Source organism: Sceloporus undulatus, chromosome 2 (genome assembly GCF_019175285.1).
Source record: "Sceloporus undulatus isolate JIND9_A2432 ecotype Alabama chromosome 2, SceUnd_v1.1, whole genome shotgun sequence".
NCBI lineage: Eukaryota > Metazoa > Chordata > Lepidosauria > Squamata > Phrynosomatidae > Sceloporus > Sceloporus undulatus.
In genome coordinates this window covers 49,157,797-49,184,218 of record NC_056523.1, presented here as the reverse complement: position 1 = coordinate 49,184,218, position 26,422 = coordinate 49,157,797, and the positions used below count along the sequence as shown (strand labels likewise).

The window sequence follows — 26,422 nt, the reverse complement described above, 5'->3', positions numbered from 1 at the left end:
GCTACAGGATTCCTTCATATCTTCTTATCCTGAACAAGATTAACATAGCTATATCTTTGAATAGTACTGCTATATAAGACTACATACAATATCAGATCTTTAGAGCTCAGTTTGATTTCCTTTCCCTAGTTCTTTTTTAGGAAAGTGTATGTTATGTCTGCTTGATGCTATGGAGAATTAGCAGAGACAAAATAATCTCTTCTGTTTTACTAACGTTGACAGTTGATTCTGTTTGTATGGGGCTTTTTTGCCTGCTCTTCAAATAGCCAAAACCAAAGGTGTTCCAGACAGTTCTGGACCTTATAGCTCCACTTGTAACAGACAAGCAAAAATTTAACAGTAAAGTTAAATTGGTAATTATATTATGAACAAACTCAGTTTTTGTTATTCCAAGACACAATAGTTTTATGCCAAATCAAGTTATATGTAATGCATTTTATAATCCTAAAGCAACAAAGGGACTTTCAATCTACAAAGGGTGCTGATAGTATATATTTTTTAAAAATTTCTATTGTGTTTTTTTTTTCCAGGAAAAAAGTGAGGAGAGACTCTTTTCCCTTATATCAGTGGTTCTCAACCTGTGGGTTGCGACCACTTTGGGGGTCAAATGGCCCTTTCACAGAGGTCGCCTAAGACCATAGGAAAACAGTAGCAAAATTACAGTTATGAAGTAGCAATGAATATAATTTTATGGTTGGGAAGGGGGGTCACTACAACATGAGGAACTGTATTAAAGGGTCGTAGCATTAGGAAGGTTAAGAACCACTGCCCTATACCTTCAAAATGTCCAAAGGTTTTGCATCTCTGTTTTTTAACTAGTTACTTCCATGCTCTCCGTTTTAAATGGAGCATGTATAAGAAATGGAAAAAGGGGGAAATCATGAAAAAAGGAATTCAAAGAAATAGCAGGCATGTGTAGGGGAAAAGTCAGAAAAGCTAAAACACAGAATGAACTCAGGCTTGCTAGAGAGGTTAAGAACAACAAAAAGGGCTTTTTTGGATCTGTCTGCAGCAAAAGTAAGAAGAAGGAAATGGTAGGGCCACTGCGTCGAGAAGATGGCAAAATGTTAACAGGGGACAGAAAAAAGGCAGATTTACTCAATACCTTCTTCGCCTCAGTCTTCTCAGAAAAGGAAAAGGGTGCTCAACCTGAGGATAATGGAGCAGAGGACAGGATAGGGGCATTTCAGTACAGAATAAGTAAAGAGATAGTAGAGGAACACCTTATTAATCTAAATGAATTTAAGTCTCCGGGACCAGATGAACTCCATCCAAGGGTATTAAAAGAACTGGCAAATGTAATATCGGAGCCATTGGCAATAATCTTTGAAAACTCCTGGAAAACAGGAGAAATCCCAGACTGGAGGAGGGCAAACGTTGTCCCCATCTTCAAAAAGGGGAAAAAAAGAGGAACAATTATCGTCCAGTTAGTCTGACATCAGTACCAGGAAAGATTCTAGAGCAGATAATTAAACAAAGAGTCTGTGAACATCTAGAAGGCAATGCCATAATCACAAAAAGTTAACATGGGTTTCAGAGAAACAAGTCATGCCAGACAAATCTAATCTCTTTCTTTGATAAAATTACCAGCTTGGTAGATGAAGGGAATGCTGTGGATATAGTATATCTTGATTTTACTAAGGCCTTTGACAAGGTTTCCCATGACATTCTTGCAAACAAGCTTGTAAAATGTCGATTAGACAAGGTAACTGTTACATGAATTTGTAACTGGTTGACCGGCCGAACCCAAAGGGTGCTCAACAATGGCTCCTTTTCATCCTGGAGAGAAGTGACCAGTGGGGTCCCACAGGGCTCTGTCCTGGGCCCAGTGCTATTCAACATCTTTATCAATGACCTGGATGACAGAATTGGGAGCATACTTATCAAATTTGCAGATGATACCAAATTAGGGGGAATAGCTAATACTCCAGAGGACAGGATCAAAATTCAAAATGACCTGAATAGACTAGAAAGCTGCGCCAAAGCTAATAAAATGAAATTCGACACGGAGAAATGTACGGTATTGCACTTAGGGCAGAAAAATAAAATGCACAAATATAGGATTGGGGACACCTGGCTGAATGAAACTATGTGTGAAAGGGATCTAGGAGTCCAAGTAGACCACAAGTTGAACATGAGTGAACAGTGTGATGCGGCAGCTAAAAAGGCCAATGCAATTTTAGGCTGCATCAATAAAAGTATAGTGTCTAGTTCAAGAGAAGTAATAGTGCCACTGTATTCTGCTTTGGTCAGGCCCCACCTAGAATATTGTGTCCAGTTCTGGGCGCCACAATTCAGAAAGGACATTGAGAAACTGGAGCGTGTCCAAAGGAGGGCGACAAAAATGGTGAAGGGTCTGGAAACCATGCCCTATGAGGAACGACTCAGGGAGCTGGGGATGTTTAGCCTGGAGAAAAGAAGGTTAAGAGGTGATATGATAGCCCTGTTTAAATATTTGAAGGGATGTCATATTGAGGAGGGAACAAGCTTATTTTCTGCTGCTCCAGAGAACAGAACCTGGAACAATGGATGCAAGCTCCAGGAAAAGAGATTCCACCTGAACATTAGGAGGAACTTCCTGACAGTAAGGGCTGTTCGACAGTGGAATGCACTCCCTCGGAGGGTGATAGAGTCTCCTTCCTTGGAGGTCTTTAAACAGAGGCTAGATGGCCATCTGTCGGGATTTCCATTGATTTGAATTTCCTGCATGGCAGGGGGTTGGACTGGATGGCCCTTGTGGTCTCTTCCAACTCTACGATTCTATGATTCTGTGATTCTAATATCTGTCTGTCTCTGTGACAAGTACTCCAAAAATGAATGTAGATACAACTTTATATTAAGTTCCAAAAATCGCTAGAATGTGTTGTTGTGCAATAAAAGACAGACAGTGCCTTATCTCACATGTTGGCTTCAAATCTGGAAAAGCTATTACAATGTAAGAACTGAGTGCCAAATGTTTTAAAAATAAAACCTAAAATAGTGTTCCTAGTGACATTGCTGTCCCCCTTGGTAGTAGGCCCTTTTCTCTAAGAAGAAAACTCCCAACATTTCAGAAAACTAGAGTATTTGGGTGTAACAATAGCTGAATAAGCACTGATTCTTCAGAATTTCATGTCCTTGATATTTAGGTCATCTCTGGGATTGAGACACCATTCCCCGCCTTAGAGAGGTGCCAGAAATGGCAACAACAGAGCAGGGTGAACAATCACAGTGTGCAAAACAGACCTGTCTGCATAAAAAGGAAATAGCAGGCTAGGCCTTAGAGACTTTGCAAAGAGCCAGGCAGCAACAGGCTCACTGTTGCAGCATGTCAAATTGTCTTCGCCATTCCTTATCTTTCTACTGGGTGGGATTGGTTTCCAGGCTCCATTAATCATTCTGTTTTGCAAACCTTTAACCTTGGTATAATGGAGCAGGCACTCACACATTTAAAAAAAACAAAACACCTCAAACATAGTCTGTATTTGGGGAAGTTACTTTGTGTTCCTTTGAAGAAGGGACAGACAACACATCCTCCCCCTTCTTCAGTAGAATATGCAAAATTAAACAGATTTCCTCAGTTATGGTGTGCAGAAGACAAGATTCCCTGTTTCCTGCCTTCTCCCCTGCATTTTCAACTAGAACACATTCTAGGTATTACACATTCATTGGGTATTGGAACTTCATCCATTGTTAAACACACATCAACCACCAATGTTTGGGATAAAATAGGCCACAACCATTATTGATTGGAGCTGCAAATAGGTTTGGCATCACCATGAGTCTAGATCTAGGCATCAACTGACCTGTCTGCTGGTCAATGAACTGCTGTTAACCAAGACCTCTCTTTGGGAAAAAGTCTCAGAGAACAGATATGGGCATATGCCATTGCGTGGTTCCTAATGGGACCCTTATTGCCTACGGCCATACCACCCTGAAGCCTACGGCCATACCACCCTGAACACGCTCGATCTCATCTAATGGGACCCTTATTACCAATCCCAGTTCACATGAAGCCCCTTTTCCTGACCAGCTAGAGCCGAGTGCTGTGCCAAACCACTTAAAAAATCTGATAAGATAGTAAAGTGACTATGCTGCATCTGAAGAAGTGGGTTTATATCTTTAAATGCTCGTGCTACAATAGAAACCAGCTAGTCTCAAACCTGCTGCTACATTCTTTCTTCCCCACTTCCTCCTTTTTGTAAAATGTTAACATTATGATTATCAATTTATTATTATTATTATTATTATTATTATTATTATTATTATTATTATTTCTTACCTGCCTCTCTCAATGGATTGAGGCAAGGAACAACAACAAACTAATATATAATATACAACATTAGTTTAAAAGCACATATCAGTTAAAAACAAACAACATCAGTTTAAAATAACAAATAAGATAAATGCATATTAAAACAATCCATATTTTAAAATTCATAAATTTAAAATTCATTGTTTAAAAATCATCTGGAGTGGCCTGCCCAAAGAGACTGGTCTGTAATGTTATTTTAAATTAAGACAGCATATTCAACTGTTAGATCTCTTCCAAAAGGTCATTCCACAGTCTCAGGGTGGCTGAAGAAAAAGTCCTCTGGGTGACACTTTCCAACCTCTTCTTGGCTGACTGAAGTAAATGTCTGCCAGAGGACCTGAGTGTCCAGGGCAGAGTATATGGAAGGAGGTGATCCCATATGTAACCCAAATCATGTAGGGCTTTAAAGGTGATAACCAACATTTTGTGCCTTGCCTAGAAACTAATTGGCAGCCAGTGGAGATATTTTAATATTGATGGGATACAGTAACCAATCTGGCTGTTGTAAAGGGAAGGTGGGGATGAGGTTCCTGAAAAGAGAGAAGAGGGAGTGCTGAGAGGCTTGCTTTTATAGCCCAGCCTCTGACCAGAAGGAAAACTTTCCCTTGCTGCCTCTGGTCCCACACTCCAGTCAACCACACAACACGGCTTCCCTGAAACCCACACAAACTGCTCTGGCTCCTGGGAAGAGAACCATCTATGCTGAGAGAAGAAATTATGCCTGTTAAGCTACAGTTCACTAGCCCATCTGCAAAGAGCATTTCCCAATAGGCCTGGAGACCATTGCTGACTTTTCTGTGATGATTACTCTCTTCCTGATACTGTTACACCAGCCTATACATATCAGTGGGTGGGTAGGCTGTTGGGGGTCTGGTTTTATATGAATAGAAAATTCATGCTCCTAAGTGCTGAGACTTGTGTAGCCAAAACAGCACCATCTGTGTCCAGGAAGGAGGCATTAGCAGTTGGGGGGGGGGGGGGACGTTTTGAGAAGTACAGAAGGTACAGAAACAGAAAACTGGGAAGAGATAAAGAATGGGATGAAGATTTCTTGAAAAGGGCTTGATTCAGTGGAGGTCATGGCAGACTATGGTTCAAACTGGGGAAGTGGCACTTTGTCTTGTGGTGGAAAGTTGAAGCCCTCCACTGCTGGGCCCATGGGCTGCCAGTGGTCATAGGCAAGATAAACTTGCCTGGAAAAGGAGGAGAATTTTGCTACCTGTCTTGTTTGAAAGCACTGATATTCTACTGTAGATCCTACTCTACATAAATATATGGCTAGATGTAGTATTTATTAGTATTAGATTAGTCATCATTGTATCACTTATACGTAAAGCAACAAATGGAAATTTTATTATCTGTTATTATCTTATCGCTTAGTCTGCACCTATCATCACCTAACATAAATTAATATCATTTTTGTGTATGTAGAGTAGGATCTATATTTTTAAAGAGGGCAGCAGGACAAAGAGAAATTTTCACCCTTGCAGTATAAGGCTGTATCTGCACTGCAGAAGTAATGCAGTTTGGCACTGCTTTAACTGCCATGGCTCACTGCTATTGAATTCTGAGTTTTGTGGTTTTGTAGGATATTTAGCCTTTTCTGTCAGAGAGCTCTGGTACTACAACAATGTACAAATCCCAGGATTCAATAGTACTGAGCCATGGCAGTTAAAACAGTGTCAAACTGCATTATTTCTGCAGTGTAGATGCAGCCAGCTGCGCCTGTATGGCTAAATTGGGTGCAGAGATGACTTCTGAAAATTCCTATATGCAGAGTTCTTGGGCTCAACAGACTGTCCAAAAAGGGCAGGCTGGAGGTACCCGTTTCTTCTCCCAAGGGAGGCTGGAGCAGCCAAATGGTGTGGCCTCCCTCTGCCCCAAAAAGAACCTGGAAAAACCGGGTTCTTCTTGGGATGCCGCACAGATGTCACGAATGTGCCATTGGTGCACTGTGGCACATCAGTGACGCAAGCGTGGCACCGTGACATCTGTGTTGCATCATGGAAACGCCCCCTGTGTGGATGGTGTGGTCCAATAATGGTGCCGCCATCACATACTAGGGCGAGGGAGCATGCAGTTTCTGCATGCTCTTGAGCCCTAGAATTGGCTCTGTGACGGCACTTCCCACCCAGGCCTCTGTTACTCAGCCCTTCGGCAGGCAAGTGGTACAGTATCAATAAGATACATGTATTTCATATAAAGGAGCAAGTTGCTGTTTTAGCCATGCTGTCTGTGCCTTTTCCTGCTTTATCTGTTTGGTGCCACCTAAGCATACAAAGATGAAGACAAAAGGAAGGAAAAACTGGCCATGAGAAGAATGTCACGAAGGAACACTTTACATTCCCCAGCACTAGCTGTTCTTAGGGCATAATTTCCACTACTTTTTGTCTGATGCTTTGATTCCTACTGACTTCAGGCAAGTGACCTTTACTTTTGCTAAAAGATTTAAGCACCGCTAAGAACGCAAGCCCACATTTGTCTGCTTATATGTTGGTCCCTCTAAATTCAGTGAGGCCAACTTCCTGGTACTTTGGAATAATAAATAAATAAATAAATAAATAAATGATTTATTTATAGCCCGCCCAATCACAAGTAATCCGAATGGGTTACAGCAATAAAAATACATAAATATAAAATACATAAAAATAAAAATACACTCCTCTTCTTAAGGCTAGCCCTGATAGAAATGGGCCTGCCTTTTTAATCCCTCCCAGGGCAGATGACAGTTGCCATGGAGGGAGGACTCTTCTTAAGGCTAGCCTTGATGGATAGGAGTGTACCTTTACACACTTTTATCCTTGAATGCTTCTGATTCTCTCTAAGTACAAATGGAAGTTAGATTAGGGGGGGTCAATTTGTCCACAGTGGAGCTAATCAATTACCTGTAGCTAGGTCATGCCATCAAAGTAGAATATTTGTAGCATTACTATGTTTAAAGTGTACAGTGTTGTTTAGAATGGGCACCACACATGTACAGATGGCCCACCATATCCATGGATTCAACCATCCATGGCTTGAAAATACACACACACACACACACACACACACACACACACACACACACACATTCCAAAAGGCAAGCCTTGATTTGCCAACTTATATTAGGAACACCATTTTACTGTGCCACTGTATTTAATGGGTTTTGAGCATCCATTTGATATTTGATATTCATGCAAGGTCCTGGAACCAAACCCCACTTGATACCAAGGGCTCACTATACCATAGTATCTGATAACACTTCTCACTTGCTATTCAAGAATAAGCAGGAGAAGAAAAGTGGGGGGTTGTAAAGAGGATTTTGCTGATTATGAATACAAATGGAAATGGTTTTATTCTCCATCAATACAGAAAAAAAATATATCAATCTGTTTCTGGGGCTATCCCAAGGGATCCATAAAACAGGTGGAGAAGTGCTCCATTTTAAAATTGAAAGCAAGCCTTTAAGCTGAACATGTTTCCTTTTCAGTAAAACCATATAGTTACAAAGACTTGATTGGGATCAATACTGTCCCATAGTGTAACATATATAACCCTACAAGAATGGTATGGGGTGGGTGGGTGCTGATTGACTCTCCAGTTTTTAAAAAGATAAAACATATTAGGTCATATTATCATCAACACATGTACAGTATAACAGAAATGCAACAATTACTTAAATGTGACAGTACAATAAATAGGAATTGTGAATTACCTATAACAGCAAAAAATAAATAAAAAACCACCTCATAGACCTTCCTGCCAAAGCATATGCTACTTAAGTAGCTTACACACCCATCACTATTTTCCACAAAAATGGACAGCAGAATAATTACAGGAGGCCATACATATTTCTTAAGACATTGCTTTTTTTTTCAGGGTTCAGTGTGAAATGCTCAAACAAACAATACTTTGTTCCCTGAATATATGTTTCAGCCAAAAACCCAATTGCTTTGGGGACTTCTTGGTGGTCTTCTGAGGAGGGTGTTATTAGTATGCTTTAAGTGCTTTGGTGGCTTGTGATTTTAAGATGCCTCTGTCTAACAGGGCCTGAACAGACTGGTGAAAAACACCAGTATCGGGGCAGAGAATGGGGCATGGTGATTGCATGCCATGTGCCCTGACACCACCCCCATGCCAGTGTGATGCTGCATGCATCCCTGGTGGGAGACACCATGGTGCTCCCTTGGCACAGCACCAAAAAGCTGCGGTGCCAGCAGCTATGGCACCCTTTCCGTGGCACAAAAAGAAGCCACTTTTTGCGGCTTCTTTTTGTGCCATGGACCTGCCAGGTTGGAGGCATGGTGTGCAGTTAATGCATTCCAAATCTGGCAGGGAAGGGGGCGTGTGTAAAGCCCATGAGTTGGTTTTATGTCCTACAATAATATGGAATGTTATTTTCTACAGAGAGGAGCAATCTGGTCTAAATATTGTAATTACTACTTCTTCCTCTTCTTTTTGAAGAGTAAGTGGTTGAGAGATTTGGTAGCTTTTATGTTTGTATTGCACATTCTGTTGGTTGTTGTGGCCAGGCACTTGTTCAGAGTGCAATAGTATTTGAGAGTGCCTTTCGTTGTGTCAACAAAGCTTGTGTCAAACATTCTGAGAATATATTTTCTAGTGTTGATGATTGGTGCCCATCAATCTGTAGGTCATACGTCTGTCAGTGTGCAAAATTTTAAACAATTGTTTTAAGTATTTTACCGACAGCACTGCAACATAATTTATTTTGGGGCTGTTTTTCCTTTAATATATGTACTCAACAGGGCTTGTGACTTGTAACTGCCTTGAATCCCATTGTGAAGTAATTGAAATACAGTAGTTCAAGATTTTCCATATCCTGACTCAGTTGTCAATCAAAATAGAAATTGCTGTCAAGAAATCAGAACTACAGTGGGACTTGGAAGGGCAGCTATGAAGGAACTAGACAAGATCCTGAAATTTAAAGATATATCATTGAATACTAAAATTAGGATTCTTCATGCCATTCTATTTCCAGTTGCTATATATGGTTGTGAAAGCTGGACAGTGAAGAAAGCAGTAATAGGAAGAAAATCAACTCAATTGAAATGTGCTGCTGGAGAAGGGTTCTACAGATACAGATATAGATATAGACACAAATGGGTTCTACAGATAACATGGACTACTAAAAAGACAAATAAATGTATGTTAGAGCAAATCAAGCCTGAACTGTCCCTCAAAGCCAAGATTACTAAACTGAGACTTCCAACTCTATTATTCTATGATTCTGTGACTGTCGTATTTTGGATACATCATGGAAACACATGACTCACTAGAAAAAACAATATAACTTGGTGAGGTAGGAAGCAGAGGGAAAAGAGGAAAACCACTTTACAATTGGTTTGGCTCAATCAAAGAAACCACAGCTCTGAGGTTGCAAGATCGGAACAGGTTGTCAGGTTGACATGGAGGTCTCTCATTCATAGAGACACCATAAGTTAAAATTGACTTGACAGAAGATAACAACAAAATGTTTCAAGTCCTTCTCTGTCTCCCTATTCATCATGTGAGAATAGGATGTTGTAATAACAACATTGCACAGGGCTACTGCAAACGGAGTGCTAAAGATAAAAGTACATTTTGAAAAAATCTGGGAAAGCCCTTACATTCGAAGGAAAATAAGGCTATAAAAAGCAACCAGGCTTGACTAGGCAACAAGCCAGAGCTTTCTATCAGAGCCATTGCTTCCTTCACTGAAGCTCAGACTTAACAGCAGGATTGGAGCCTCTGCTGATACTGGAAAAACAGAAGCCTAAAAAGGAAGCATGTAAAATTCTCACTGCTGGGCTAACAAGTAGCTAGCAAAGGTCTCTAAAATGAAATGGCAACTGTTCATATTTCATACTCCATTTGGGCACAGTGTTAGGAACCTGATACTTGAAGGATCTCCACTCCCTACATCTCCCTGTTCCCAGAAGTCTGTCTCCGGACACTGTCGTCAATCTCGGAGTTCATTTCCTGGTTAAACAAACAGCAATTAAACAACACAAGACTGGGGCAACGCCTAGAGACACTGTCTCAGAACTTGCTCTAGACGGGCCATGTGACACCAGGGGTCCCAGTGTTTTGACTTTTGTCTCAAGACAAATTAATCATTAATGGAATGACCAACTGACAAACTGTATACAAGAAGGGAGAGTGAGCCTTGGTCACTGGTGAAATATGCTCTGCATCTTGGCAGATCTGAGCCAAGCCTATCAGTGGAGGACGTGCAGAGCTGCTAGTGTTGCTGCCCCTTGAATTTCATCACCTCTTAGCACCACCAATTAAAGAACTTCCTTTGTACAGATGTTAGTGTGTGTGTATGTACGTGTGTATGCATATACGTAATTGTTGTTGTTGTTAACCACCTTCGAGTTGATCTTAAACCATGGAAACCCAATGGATGAGACATCTCCAAGACTTTCTGTCCTCCACTGCTCTGTCTCTAAATTCATACCCATCCATCTAGTATCCTTCCACCTTTTTTAAGCAAATTCATATATGCATGTGTGCATATGAAGGTTGATGCTGTTGAAGGCAGTAGGAAAAAAGAAAGACCACATTAGAGGTGGAATGGTGTAGTCAAGGAAGCCACTCAATTTGAAAAATCTGAACAGGGCTGTTAATAAAAGGGTCTTGGTCATCATAGGGTCATGCTAAGTCCAAAGGTGATTGGACAGTACATAACAATGACAATAAAACATTTTGGTCCTTTTAAATCACTGGATTCTGTTTATATCTTGTTTCATGTGTGATTTTTTGGTGTTTGGGCAGCAGTCATAGCACTGACAACATTTTTAATCTATGGGCATGGGAACCTTTATGTCTCATAACACATAACCAAAAAAATGTGATGGGTAACTGAAAACACGCTTTTCCATGATAAAACTCTCCCAATACATATGCAATGGTAATTATCAAGAACACAGTATTTACTGACATCTTAACAATAATTCTTCAGGTTTTAAGAGGTCAGTAGGAATACAGTGGGTAAGTGCTGTGGTTTGGTTCCAGGACTGATGCCTTTGGAGTGGATATCAAACTCCAAGTGGATACCAAAATCAGTAGATGCTCAAGTCCCATTATATACAATGTTTGCTTTTTGGAATGTATACATTTTAAATATATATATTCAATATTTAAATATTTTTGTGGGGGAGAATATTTTCAAACCATGGATGGTGTAATTCATAGAATCAGATTTTTTGGATAAGAAGGAGGGCCAACTTTATATGCTACTGTTGTGCCCCTTTTCTGGTTGCTTGTTCCTGGTAAATAAGAGCTGAAACAGACAGCCCTAAAGGGCTGCTTGATGCTGCCCCTTTGATAACTTGATGCCCTAATCCGACTTTTTTTGGTACAAAAAGAAGTAGCAAAATGCTGCTCCTTTTTGCGCCGGAGAAGGCAGGCAGAAAAATAATAATTTGAGAAGAAATGGGACCTCTTTAATAGGATCTGTTCCAAAATTGAGGTGATGCTGTACTTATTATACAACAGAGTGGATATGTTTAGCCATTTACAGAAAAAATGTTTAGGTGGATATTTTTTTTCAGGGTGGGAATTGTGGACACTTTGGGGGTCAGGAAAATTGCCCTGGAGAGCCATGTGCCAGCAGTAACCCATTGTTATTGAGAATGCTTCTGAGATGACTGAGAAAATTCAGCTAGTGAAGAATGTAGCAATGAGATTTTTAATTGGGACAAGCTGTTTTCTTTTCTCATGCTTTTCTCATTACCTTCAGTAACCTTGGGGCCTAATTTTGACCTATAGGAAACTGTGCGAGACTTACAGTTTGCTTGCTGAAAAATAACTGTTCCAAAATGAATCTGCTCATTTCTGAAGACCAACAGCAGTAGCTTTCCTTGAATACCCACTGAGTCTGAGGCTGGCTCCAAATTAGTAGGACCTTCTTGGCACTCCACACACCCACTCTTTGCTAGTTGTGGAATACTCCCTCTGAAGAAATGTATGTAGCCACCCACATTGTTCGCTGTTTTTAATATTTTGGTGGTAGAATTGCTTAGTGGTATTCACACTGTGAAAACAATCTTGGATGAATCCGGGTTAAACCCCTGTTGTTCACATGCATCCTGAATGTACCTGATTCAGTTTTGCAGGGGGGAGGGCTGCCAAAAAACCCACTTAATCCAGGATAATCAATATTGAGGTTTTTGCCGAGTTTTTAAAAGTGATCCACATTGTCGGTAGCATAAATAACTGATGCAAATAGACCCAGGATAAAATACTGCATACTAAACAAGGGGTTCTGAATGTATTCACATATCAGCTCCACCTTTATTCAAATGCTTGCATGTGTGAACAATTGAACTTGCAGAGATACACATCTATGCAGTTCCATAGTGTGATTAACAAACCCAGAATGCATGAGTGAGATTATTTACATCGTTGGACTCAAAAAAATGACGTGTGAATTTTGTCTGTTGTATGCTTTCAAGTTGGTTTTGACTTACAGTGACCATGAGATGAATTATGACTGTGTATTCTTGGCAAGATCTGTTATAGTACAATTGCATACAGAAGAGTTCAGTAACCAAGGGTGCTCAGATGCTAGTGGTAATGGTAAAGGAACAGCTATGTTGCTACTGTCATGCACCTTCAAATCATGTGTGACTTACGACAACCCTAATGCAAAGCTATCACTTGGACTTTCTTGGCAAGATTTGAACAGAAGGAGTTTGCCTTTGCCTTCCTCTCAGACTGAGAAACTGTGACTTGCCCAAGGCCACCCAGTGTATTTCCATGGCTGAGCAGGGATTTGAATCCTGGTCTCCCAGAGTCTTAATCCAACACTTGAACGACTACACAATAGTGGCTCAATTTTCTACTATTTATTGTTGCGTGCCTTCAAGTTGTTTCCAGGTTATGGTGACTGTAAGATAACTCTATCATGGACTTTTTCTGGGGCAGAATATGTGACTCGCTTAAGGTTACCCAGTGGGTTCCTGTGACTGAATGGGAAAGCAATGCATGATTTCTAGAGTTGTAGTCCAATGTTCAAACCACACCATGCTGTAGATTGAATTATAATCTTTTTTTATATTTGTACATAGCCTAGAGATTTTATGTTATGAACTGAATACTAAATATTCATAACAACAATAATAACAACCATAGTAGTAATATCTTGATAGCTTTTAACCACCAGATCCAAACAGTATAAAGGCTGAGAGCACTTACTGCTTCTTTACTTCTTCTATCATTGACTTTTGTTTTTTTCCATGTTGTTTTGAACAGAAAGAAGGACCATCCAGAGCTCACCTCATTGCCCATGAGCTTGTGTCTTCAGAGAAAGTGTGAGTCCATCAACTAAAATCTGGTTTGCTCTTACTTTGTGAACTTGACCACATTTCACATTGATTCTTTCAGTTCTTGCTGCCTGGCAGTTTAATAAAACTGTGTCTCTTTTTTCCTCCAGATATGTGGAGATGCTCCAGTTGTTATGTAAGGTAAGTAAATCATTTTAATTGCAGAGGCCTAATTGCCCTCTTACTTAGCTATAATTTAGAAGACAGAAAAGGCACTGAAAAGGCTGAGGTGAATAATAACAGGACTGGCTTGTTGTACAGAAATGTTCACCGAGCCGTTGCAAAGAAATCTGTCTTTTGATGAAAACTCTCCTCCTCTGTATGTGCTAGACGTCTTGAGCTCCTCAGCAGTAAGAATGGGTTGTTAGCCGATAGAAGTTGCATGGGATGTGGTGAGGTGAGTTGAGGCTGATTATGAAGAAAAATCTATTTGAAAGCAGTTTCATTTGTAGCAAAGGAATAAAGGAGTGTGGCTACCACTGTACTCAGTAAAAGGTGGTTGCGCCACAGGATGGCTTCAGCAAATCATCCCCATATCTCAGTGTAGAAATGTTTTGTATGATGGGATGATGGGCTTGGCTCACTTCTGGCACTATCACTTCATCTTGGAAATTGGTATTTCATAGAGGTCTGCAATAGAGCCAAAAGCATGTATCAACCCCACACAGAAGACATTTTCTCATACACACACACACACACAGAGTATTTTCAGCAAAGGAAAGAACATGTCTGAATCATTTTGTGTGTGAAAAATCAAGTAAAATATTAAAAAGTCAGCTTACTGTTAACTATTAAATCAGTGAAATCATTACTGTTGCAACCCTAAGCATGCATACCATATTTCTGATTATGAGGGACCTGCTTCAGAATAAGCATGTTTAAGATTATAATGTTCATAAAAAGAGCAGGTTTCTCTCTGGATATTGTATTCTATAGCTATTTAATGAAGAATGGTGAGGAAAACAATTATTCTTGACTAAATAAATATGATCAAATTCTATATTATTGAATAAATACAGGTATACCTCAGTTAATGAAGTAGGTGTGTTCCTGAGCTTAATTTTTTTAACTGAAAATGTGATACTAGAGACAGAAATAACATGGAAAGAATAGGGATAGGTTCCTACGTCACAGAAAAGAGGAGCCGTTCAACATGTTTCAGCAAACTCACCCCACCAAAAAACAAACAAACCCTGAACAACATATATACATGAAATGAATCAACCAGGTCATATAAGTCTCACAAAAACATTTTGGAAATTTATGGGGAGACCATTTGAACCCCCCCTCCCCCCATATGCATCCAGGGATGATTCCCTAATACAGTACTTTCTTTCACCATCTTCCATTTTTCTTATGACTTCCATTTTGGTGGCCAGACTATTCTTTCTTAGTTTGCTGGGTAGTTGGAGAGTCAGGATTATCTACTTTCCCCTTTTCTCAGTTTTTCTATTTACCTGTAATCAGTAAGGGATTCTGGAAGCAGTTGCTATTACCTGTTGTAGGCAGGCATACACTGCTGCAGCAATGATTGGCTACAGCAGAATGTCATTCTTTCCCAGCTCAAGTTTTGTTGCATTGTTTACTTCAGACATGCTACTGTGTTTCTCTAGCCTTCCGTCATCATCCTACCAATACTGATGCTGCTTAAACCATCTAGGTAGATATAGGACAAGAAGAAGAAAGGGAGCTGTAAAAAGGAGCTTCGTTTTCAGAGACTTGAACCCTATACAGACTGGCACAAAACGCCGTGCTGGGACCGATTTTAGGGTTCAGTAGGGCTGGGCGTCCATAGGTGCCCAGCCCTACTAGCGGCACCCATGCGCCATCTTGCTGTGGCCTCACCCACACGGGGCATGCAATGATGACATGCAGACATCCGCTTGTCCAAACAGTTAGCGCAGCGCCAATGAGGGGCAAAAATGGGCGTCATGGAGCCACCCATCTGTATCCCACCTTGGTTAGCAAATATGTCTGTAATCTAAATCAGGTTGCCTGGTGCATTAGATATGGTGAATGATAGTTGTATGCACAGTGATGGCTATAGTTGTTGTGTGCCTTCAAGTCATTTATGACTTACATCTACTCTAAGGTGAACCTATCATGAGGTTTTCTTAGCAAGATTTCTTCACAGGGGGTTTGCCTTTGCATTACTCTGAGGCTGAGAGAATATGACTTGCCAAAGGTCACCCAGCAGGTTTCATGGTCAAGCTGGAAATCAAACGCTGTTCTCTAGTTTCATAGTCCAACCTTTAAACCATTACACTACACTGGTTCCTATGGAGCTCTGTACCCAGGGAAATTCCTGTGACTAACTCTTTGACTGCAATCAAAGCAGGGGCTTTTTTTGACACTGGACTTAAGTTTGTGTATATCACTAACAGTAAGCTAATCATAAGATTGCTAGTGTGGTGTAGTAGTTTGAGGATTGGCTGTGTCTCCATGTAATTACCTTAAAGCAGGGGTGGGAATTGTTTAGCCTTTCAGATATTTTTGAATTGCAACTTCCAGCAACTGTAGCCAGCATACCCAAGTAGTAAGGAATGCTATGAGCTGTAGTCCAACAACACCTGTGGGCTGCAGAATTTCCATGTCTCCTCTAAAGAAATTAATGATGTCAGGAATGGTACCTATTGGCTAAGAAATGATGTTCAGATCTTGCACCCTGGATTCTCTCAACTCATTATCTTATCCTCTATTCTTTGCAAAGAGGTTCTACCTGTTATAGTTTTATTCCTCCTGGTGGAAGGTTTGAGTCTGGGCAGGCTTTTTTCACTGTTTCTCAAGAGATTTCCCAGAGTCCTTATCTGATATAGTGCTGATGAGAAAATATAATATAACTCATAACATTTGAAGCAGAAAAGAGCATGGCTGGAAGTTAGAGATGTTACTCCTTGCCTTGTGTCAGGGAGGCTAGTAAGAGTGAACTGTTTGCTTTTCTTACTATGTATAAACTTCTTGCAAACTTTTCACTAATGTAATAAAGGGGATAGCACTTTTGATAGGCTTTATGCCTCCTTTGACAGTGCTGTCAAACTCATAATGCTCCTAGATATACAAAGGTCCACTTTTACATTGATTGAGGTGCTAATGTCAACAAAAAGTAAGAGCAGTTCCAGATTCAGAATCCATCTCTGAACTGGATTGAGAAGGTGGCTGGTCCTGCTGTTCTCATTTCAAGTAGCTCTGTTTGTTGCCAGTGAAAGTTCCCATTGGAGGTGAACAGAAAAATCTTTCTGCCCCCCCCCCTTTCCTTAAGCTGACCTTTGTACACTTATCGTATATACTCGACTATAAATCGATCTCAGGTATAAGTCGACGACAGATTTTGGGGCCAAAATTATGGCTTTTGATATGACCCGTGGATAAGTCGAGGGTAAAATTTAGGGGCATGTAACAATGGATGTAAAGAATGAAGCAAAGGGAAACAATGCCAAACAACATACAAAATTCCAGCAGACATCACTGTTTGTGCTCACACTAAAGATTGGATGGATGAAAGAATAGAGGGGAATCAGTGCTTCCAGGACAGATTAAGCTCTTGCCTTTCATCAGAGGCTGGTTCTTTTTTTTTCTTTTTTGGTAAGAGTTAGAGTATGGCACTGACATTAACCCATGGATACATTGACTCTAGACTTATACATGAAGCCTTGAAGCTGGCTGAATAAGGAGCAGCAAAGATCCAGTCCTTTTTCGGCCAGCAAAAAGCTGACTTTTCTCACCCTGCAGCAACTTGAAGCCAGTTACAAGCCATTCTGGTAGCATGCAGCATATAAATGCCATGCCACCAGAACATCTTGAAGCCGCCCATGTCTAAACAGCTGGGCAACTTCAAGATATCTTGGAGGCTTGTGCCATCTGTTTCGGCCCTCGCTTAACTTTTAAAATCCATTTGCAAAAGTTCAGAAACTTTCCTGTATGGGAATTGGATTGTTAATTGCAGATTTATCAGTGTTCTCCAAATGGAAAGCAGTTACACCACCTCATGAAATGAATTATACCACCTCATGAAAAACTGTGGTCCATTGGCTAGTTCTTGGAAGGATCTGCTTCCACACCTATTTGCTGTGGAACTATAGACTTGGCTGGAAAGTACAAGATGATTAAAATCAAGTGCATGATTCTTTGTTTGTCTCCAGAATGTTAATTCTTCTATGTTTCCCATAAGCAAACAAGTATTACTTATTTTTCCTATAGCTGTTTAATTCTACATGTACAGATGTGGGGGGAATTGATTGTTTTGTGTTGTTCTAACCTAGGTAGCATCCACTTCTTTACAGTTGACCTGCTTGGGAGTGCTGTTTGATCTCAGGGTTATTCATCCAGTGGTCAGACCTCAGATATGAAATTCAAGGTGTAATCTCAATTTAGCTCTGATTGGCACTTAATACTTTTTAATGTTGTTGGGTGTTGTTGTTTTTAATTATCCCTGCTCCTGTGCCTTAAGGGCAACCTGAGGTGCAGGATTTTAAGAATGAAATTTCTTCTTGATGATTTCTGTGACTTACACAGTTTGGTCTTGCACTTGGGCAGAGTCATGATTGGAAAATTATAGAGGTAAAAGCTCAAGAGTTAGTCCAGTTTGGGGTTTTGGCTTTAATGTACTTCTAGGCTATGTGACTTATTATTTCTCAATTTCTTTAGTGTGAGTAGATGTGTCAGGATTATGTATGGTGGCCTTGCAACAGCAAAACTAATGTATTCCCTCCCGATGTAGCATTCTGGGGGGAAATGCTATTTTTAAGTGTGTTGTGTCTTCAGTTACATCTTAGGAGGGAGAACAAAAGTGCACCACACCCTGGCTGAGAAGAAGAAAACCTCTTTTATTTTCTTAAAGCCTCAAGAGCACCTTTTCCTTTCTGACACCTTCCTCTCTCTCCAAAGCAGATCGCCACCCCATTCACCAGAACAGAATCAGTTTGGCCTTTCAGCAAAGACCTTAATAGTTTGATTGATTGCCAAAATGATGGCATTTCCATACACCCACTCTGCTATTCAACTGAAAGAGTGGAAACATTGTGTGAGCTCAAACTTTATTATCAGCTGGTGTGTTCAAAAATAAAAAGTGTGATGGTAATCTAGAAGTTTAACTGCTACTTACTAATTTTTGATTATGGTGTTTAATTAAGAATATCAACAAACTGCAGGACACATGAATAGGGCAAAATTGCTATTTAGAAGAGCACAATAGGGACAGGTTTATGTATACAGTGATCATCATTAGATAACTACAGCATCAAATACTTACTTATACAAGGGCCACCACAGAACTCCAAATACAGAAAAAAGATACTGGATGCCACTTTAGAGTCAAAACTTTTCATTTGACACATTGACCTACAAATCCTCATCAAGCATTGAGCAGTGAAGTGATGTGAAATCAACTGAAATGTAATGGTACAAATACTTAAGTGAGCATTACAGAAAACAATAGGATTCATTGGACTATTCCCCAGGAACCATTTTCACACAAAACACTAAAGATATTACCTTTCATGGTCCCATGTGCCTTGTATGGTTGTTCTCAATCTAGAATCAAAAAGGGGCAAGGCATTTATTATAATTCTCCTCCATGTAGGCTTGGCAGTTGCATTACAGAATAACTTAAGCCCCATTTATTAAAATTCCTTCAAAGAAGACATAACAGCAGCTCAGTGCATCTAAGAAAAGAGCAAAATAACTAGGCCTGTTACAGACTGCCAAAATAAAGCTGCTTCGGTCTCTTTGGAGGTATGCTATTTAAATGATGCATGCATCCTAAGAGTCCGGAAGCTGCACCAAAAGCTGCACTCCGGTGCTTAGGAATGGAGTGTGGCTTTGGTGCGACCTCCGGACTCTTAGGACCCATGCATCATTTAAATAGCATACCTCCAAAGAGACCCGAAGCAGCTTTATTTTGGCAGTCTGTAACAGGCCCTAGTGAACTTAGATTTTGAAGCAAATTTACCATATATACTCATGTGTAAGTTGAAAAATTTCTGTGAAAAACCTAACCCTCATAAAGCTGCATTGATTTATACAGGGATCAATGCAGTATCTCTGTTTGCCTCACTGGCATTTCTGACTCTTTGTAATGCCTGCTCAAAAAAATAGCACCAGCAGTGACTCTTTTGGGTCTTCCTTTCTGTGGCAGAGAAAGCAAACAGAGTGGGTGTTTCAGGGTCCCTAGGCACACATTAAGCTCCCAGAGTTGAGTGTTTTAGCCCTTTCTGGGACAGCCAGGAGGAAGCAATGGTCTCCCCTCTCTTTCTCTTTGGCAGCTTCTCTTCAGGCTTCCATGGAAAGTGCAAAGGGGGTGATTGTTCTTTTCAGGCTGTCTTGGCACAGACTAAACTCTGAGAGTCCTAAAGTTTAATCCTGGCTGGGAGAGCCTGAAAGAAGCAACATCCTCTTCCCCCTTATCTGTTTCATTAGTGGCTTCTTTTGGGGTGAGCTTTTGGGTGGCAAAGAGGAGCCAGAGAAGCAGACAAAAGATGAGGAACCAGCTGTTCCTTCAGCCACAGAGGAGGGATGCCATGAAGCAGGGTCTGATGAAACAGCATGGTGGTGAGTAAGATTGGGATAGTTCCTTACCTGCTCTTACTTGCCTGCAGCCAGCCTGCTTATCTCTTCAGAGAAGGGGGGGGGGAGGAAAGAAGGAGAAGACAAGTGGAGTGATGGCAGACAACTTAGTTAGTTGGCTGTCCTTCCAGGTACAGCCTACAGTAAAAGAAGCACTGACACACACCCCAACCTGCTGAGCCCAAAGTTTAACCCTCAACTTGTCCCTGGGTGGTATCAAAACCAATAATTCTGACACCCCCCCCCCCCAAACCAGCCCTCAGCTTATGCATCAGATCGATTTCTACAAAAGTGCATATGTATGTAGAGAGATCTTGTAGCTTCTTTGAGACTAACTGAAAGAAAGAAGCAGGCAGCATGAGCTTTCATAGACTTAAGTCTACATCCTCTGATATATTTTGTGGAGTGGAAAGTCAGTGACAGACCTATATATGCTATTAGTGTGTGAGAATGTCAATTCAAATTAAAAATCCTTTGTGTATGAATACGAAGTGGCAAGTCCAGTTTTAACAATGGTTGTTGGTGAACAAAGGCAGGGGAAACTATAGCTTATTATAGGTGAGGAAAATAAATGAGTGTGGAAAACTGATTTTTGAAGATGGGGACGTTTGCCCTCCTTCAGTCTGCTGGGACTTCTCCTGTTCTTTTATGACTATTTATCCTCTGGACACGGGGACTGGCCTGTTTGCTTGATGTAGCATGCTGAAGAGCATTACTGAATCCACTCAAATTCTACCTAAAATCTGTCAACAAATATGGAAGACAAAAGAATGGCCTACAGGTTGTAGCTGCTCAATATACATTCCAGACCTCAAGAAAAGGGATACCAGGGATTGCAGTAGCCACTGGACCATTGCATTCATCTCCCATGCAAGAAACGTGATGCTCAAAATTCTACAATAATGGCTTTTACCATATATGGAGTGAGAAATGCCAGATGCCCAAGCTAGGATCAAAATAAAAAGAGGCATAAGGGATCATATTGCAAACATACATTGAATAAAGCAGTACACCATATAATTTCAGAAGAAAATCAGCTTGTGTTTTATAGAGTATAACTAAGATATAATTTAATATCAAACACAGGATTGTCTATGACATTGTATTTCTGATTTCTATGTATGGCTGTGGACAGTGGACAGTGACAAAAGCTGTTAAAAAGAGAATAATTTCATTTGAAATCTGGAGGCAAGTTATGTGGATACCATGGACTGCCAAAAAGACAAATCAATGAATCCAAGATCAAATCATGCCTGAACTATCCCTGGAAGCCAAGATGGCTAAAGTGAGACTATCATGCTTTGGACATACCATGGGAAGACATGACTTGCTAGAAAAGACATTAAAGCTTGGCTAGGTAGAAGGCAGGAGGAAAGGAGGAAGACTCAGTCAAGGAAACGACAGCCCTGAGTTAACAAAACCAGAGGAAGGTGACAGGTTAACTTGGAGGTCTCTCACTCATAGGATAATTCCATAGGGTTTTCTTAGGCAAGGAATACAGTTTGCCCTACACATTTGTGGCTTTGGATTTGGTTATTTACAGATATGATTAACATATTCACTCTAGGAATCTCTGATCCACCAGCTTGACTCCATTGTCAACATCTGCCAAAAGTCACACTGGAGGACTAAAAGATTCTGAGAAAGACCACTTTCTCTAGGCATTTGTAGGTTCTCCAGTGCAATTTCATGGTCAATGTCTGGCAGATCTTGACCATAAAATTGCTCTGTAAGACCTAGAGATTCTTAGGTGTTGTCTCAGGTTAAAAAAAATAGTGTTTTTATTTTATGTATCTCTTGAAGTTTTTTTTACTTTCACAGGGGTCCTGTGCCCCTAACACCGGTAAATGTGGAGGGTTCACTGTACTCAGAAGTAGTTTTGCCAGTTCCTTTTTCTGAAATATAGTTTATAGCACATAGTATTCATTGACAATCTCTCATCCAAGTACTAACTAGGGTCCATCCTGCTTAGCTTCCAAGATCAAATAGGATCTGGAGTTTTTAGAGCATTTAGGCCAGGGCAACAACAGTAGAGGTGCTAAATTAGTTCCATACTAAAGCTAAACTTTTAAAAGCTGAAGCCTTCCAAGTTAGCTTTCCTGGAAGAATATAGTCACAGAAATTCTTCTTTATTGCCTGCTGGATTGGATGTTGAAGAAAATATCTGATGCCTGACTACCTCGTGTATACTCTTGTATAAGTCGACCTCATGTATAAATCAAGGACAGGTTTTGGGAGCAAAATCATGGGTTTTGATATGACCCATGGATAAGTTGAAGGTCAAACTCAGGGGCATGTAACAAAAGCTCTAAACGGAGGGGGGAGGAAACACCACTTCACTCCCTCCTTTTCCCTCTCTGGACCTCTCCCAAGGGTCACAGTCTGGGCACGCAAAATGTGGACACAAAGCTCCAATTTCCCACCCTTCCCCACAACCTTCCCCGAGGCTGATGTCTTGCAAAAAAGGGGACACAGACCTCCAATCTCCCTCCCTTCCCCACAACCTTCCCCAAGGCTGATGGCTTGCAAAAAAAGGGGGGTCACAGACCTCCAATTTCCCTCCCTTCCCCATAACTTTCCCCAAGGCTGCTGGCTTGCAAAAAGGGGACACAGACCTCCAATTTCTCTCCTCTCCCCACTCCCTCCCTTCTCCACAGCTTTCCCAAGGCTCACGGAGAAGTATTACCGTATTGACCCGTATATACCTAGGATTTCTGGGCTTAAATTTTTCGACTTATAGATGAGTATATACGGTAGGTTGCTGAAACCAAAGCTGTGACTGTATATTTATTTACTATTGTAAACAATCTTTTTTAAAGCTGATCACTGTGTTCTCTCTGCTGTTGTTAGAGATGTGGTTATGTGATCATATTTTAAATGAAAGGGTCCATTGTACACAGAGCATTGCCATTATTGGTGTCTTATGTACAATGATGGCACAATTGTTCTGTTGATTCCCCTGTCCAAAAAGAAGCCCAGTTGCCACATTTGCTCAGGATATATGTCCTAACCAAAATTCACAGACTGCTCCATGATCAGAGAGTAAGACTTTCAGGAATAAGAATGGCTTTGGAAAATTATCTTGAATTGACTCAAGGATTCCAACTCTATGATTCTATGAGTCTGTGATTAGTGGAACCATTTCCTATGATGACCCTATCTGCATACGACTCTGGCCATCCTCCACCAAAAGCTCCCAGAGCTGTGTGATGATTCAGGGAAGAGGATGTTCACTAGCAGAAACACCTGCTATGTTTTTCTCAGATGCCATTTCCAGAGTGTCCCTACATCATCACATAGTATTGTTCAAGGGTTTGGCGAGGGAGAAATGGTCCAGTTGGTAGTATGATATAAAGCAGTGCTATCAGGTTAAATTGCTTTGCCCACCTGCCCCAAGTGTTTGTTGTTGTTATCTGCCATTGAGTCAACTTTGACTCATGCCAACCCTGTGGGATGCATGCTGAGGAATTTTGTCCGTTTTAAATCCCTCTTCTATTGGCCAAAATCCAAACTAAGAATTCTCCATTAGGAACTTTTGGCCTATTGCCACTACAAGCCCCTCCAATTACCTGACATAATTATGGGCATTTTGCTAGTACATGAGTAAAACATTGTTATAAAGGGGATTACGCTTTAAACATGAAGACAGAAATGACTATGTTAGTACAAAGCTACATGCATAGATAACATAAAGAGATCTGAGCCAGTAATAATTAATTGAGAATGATTAGGAGAGGTAGTGAGAAATGAGCCAAAGCATATTTTCTTCTGCCTTGGAATTCGTGGACAGTGTTGAAAGTTTTGTCTGATTAATCAAGTGCTTGTTTTGCTAATGAAATCCTTCAGTAAATGGAAGAAGTCTACCTAAATGAAAAACTACTTTGATTGTGACAGAGCCCAAAGCACATGACAAAAGCTTGGTGGCATGTAACATCTGAAAATAATAGGCTGTTTTCAGTTGCACTGATTCATTTATTCTTCTGTTTTTTTCATTTCCCCCTAACCAGCAGTTGGGAAAATATTTTTTATGAGTCTTTACAGGAGGAACAGGAAGCCAAAAATGTCTCTTGAATCACATGGCATCCCTCTTTTAAAACACAGACAAGTGTGTCCCAGTCCCAGTTGGCATGTGCTCAAGTATTTTGCAAATGGCCTACTAATGCAGTATTTCAAACATGCAGTGTAAATTTTGGCAGTGCTTAACCTCAGTGTGTATGTGTGTTTGTGTGTACATCACTGAGTTCAGGATCCATGACCTAGATTCCATCCAAAAGTGGAAGGAGAGCTGACAAACTGTGTCTGCTGTATTAGAATTTACTTGAGCATCTCTCACTGGGGGGGGGGGGACAAGAATGGGTAACAGAAGATTTAGTATCTCTGCTCTGTGCAGTCCAAGGCCATTACTTCTGCAGCCTGAGTTATGTTGTTTTTTCCATGTTGAGTTGCAGAAGACACTACTTGTAGAAAAAGGAACACATACCTCATTATGGCTTGTGCCCAGCTCAACTTTTAAACTACTTTCTTTCCTACGATCCATCATGGTCACTTAAAATATATTAGTTATGGAATCAGTGTATCAAATACAGATGACAAGAGTAAGCCAGAAGTAGCTGTATGCACTTGTAGCAATTTATTCCCATAACAATTCAATAATGTTTGAGCAAAATCATTTCCCCACAACTATATTAGACTGATTCTTGGGTCTGGTTTTGAATGGGCATGGCTAATTGGTTCAGGTAATTTTAATCTGATATTGGGTTGGATCCATAACTAACCATATTTTGAATAGATCTATTGAACACAGAAGTAGTTGAGTTAGCTATGACTGACTTGTCACATTGACTTCAGTATGTGTGCCATAAATTTAGATCCAGCTCATATTGCTAATGTGTATTTGTTATACTGTTGCTTTTTATTATTCCAATGGAAGATAGCATCATCCAGTTGATTAAATAATCAAATTGTTTATGAAGGGACTGATGTTCCACTAACAAATAGACCGTTCCACATTTTTGTTATTGGTGTTCTTTCATTACAGCAATATTGAATATCTGTTTTTATCCATTCTGATATGGATGGCATTTTATTTAGCCCATAAATATTTTTACCAATGTTATAGTTTTAGAAAGTCCCCATCCCTCGATTTAAATGTTTCCAAATAATTCATCAGAATAATTAAAATATTAATGTATTTTAAAATCAGCTCAGTACACAGTGCCATAAACACCTTTTCAGTACTTCCCAATCACCAAATTCCACACATAAGAGCATGAACAATAAACTATGGGTTGCTGTTCCATAAATGAGATAGTGTAAGCCTCATTATTCCACTCTGCTCTGCCATAAGAGGAGATAGTAAATTCTGGCACAACTAGAGAGGATATTGGAAGCATTAAGTGTTGTAACAAGTTAGTCTTATATCTCAAACATGACTAACTATGAGCCAAAATAGACGACCCTAAAGGGGTAGCACGATGCCACCCTTTGAGCGCTAGATCAGGGCAGTGGCAACCGTACACTGCGGCCCCGATCCAGCTATTTGCCAGCTCAAAAAGAGGTGGCAAAATACCACTCCTTATTGAGCCAGCAAAAGGGCGTCCATTCAGCCGCCACTGCAGCTTTGTCGCATGTGACGTATAAATGCTGCAATGCTGCCCACCATCTGGTCGGTCGGTCAAAGTGACGCCGGCTTGGAGGAATGTCAGGGTGTGCATCTTCTAAACACCATGCCCCCTTGCTGCTCCCAATCCGGCGCTTACTGCCTGTCTGTTTGGGGCTGGTGTTAGTCTTACTGAAACAAGCCAGCTTCAAATCTTGGTTTACTAAATTGATTTTTTAAGATTATGAACTTTAAATGTTGGTTTATTAGTGGTTTGTTTCATCTAATGAGCTCAAGGCTACTTCACATAATAAGAAATTGTGTCAAACGTAACTTTTATCCTGTTTTACATGTCTTGGAGCCCACAGGGAAGGAGGGAACATATATCAGACACATCCAGGTGGAGTAAGGGCCCAAACAAACAGGCCAAAATAAAGCTGCTTTGGGTCACTTTGGAGGTATGCTGCTTAAATGACACATGAATCTTAAGAGGCCAGAAGCTGCACTCCAGTTCTTAGGACTGGAGCATGGCTTTGGTATAGGTTCCAGCCTTTTAGGAAGCATGCATCATTTAAACAGCATACCTCCAAAGTGACCCAAAGCAGCCTTATTATTATTATTATTATTATTATTATTATTATTATTATTATTATTATTATT

At 40.4% G+C, this 26,422-nt stretch overlaps 1 protein-coding gene across 5 annotated transcripts in view; it reads left to right on the top strand.

The window, feature by feature from the left end:
- Positions 1-26,422, top strand: part of FGD5 (FYVE, RhoGEF and PH domain containing 5) — a 232,916-nt gene that overhangs the window by 116,954 nt on the left and 89,540 nt on the right. For all 5 annotated transcript variants that reach the window (XM_042451717.1, XM_042451714.1, XM_042451716.1 and 2 more), the window contains exons 4-5: positions 13,532-13,590; positions 13,713-13,743. In XM_042451717.1, coding sequence (XP_042307651.1) covers positions 13,532-13,590; positions 13,713-13,743 — 90 coding nt within the window. The remainder of the gene's footprint in view (positions 1-13,531; positions 13,591-13,712; positions 13,744-26,422) is intronic.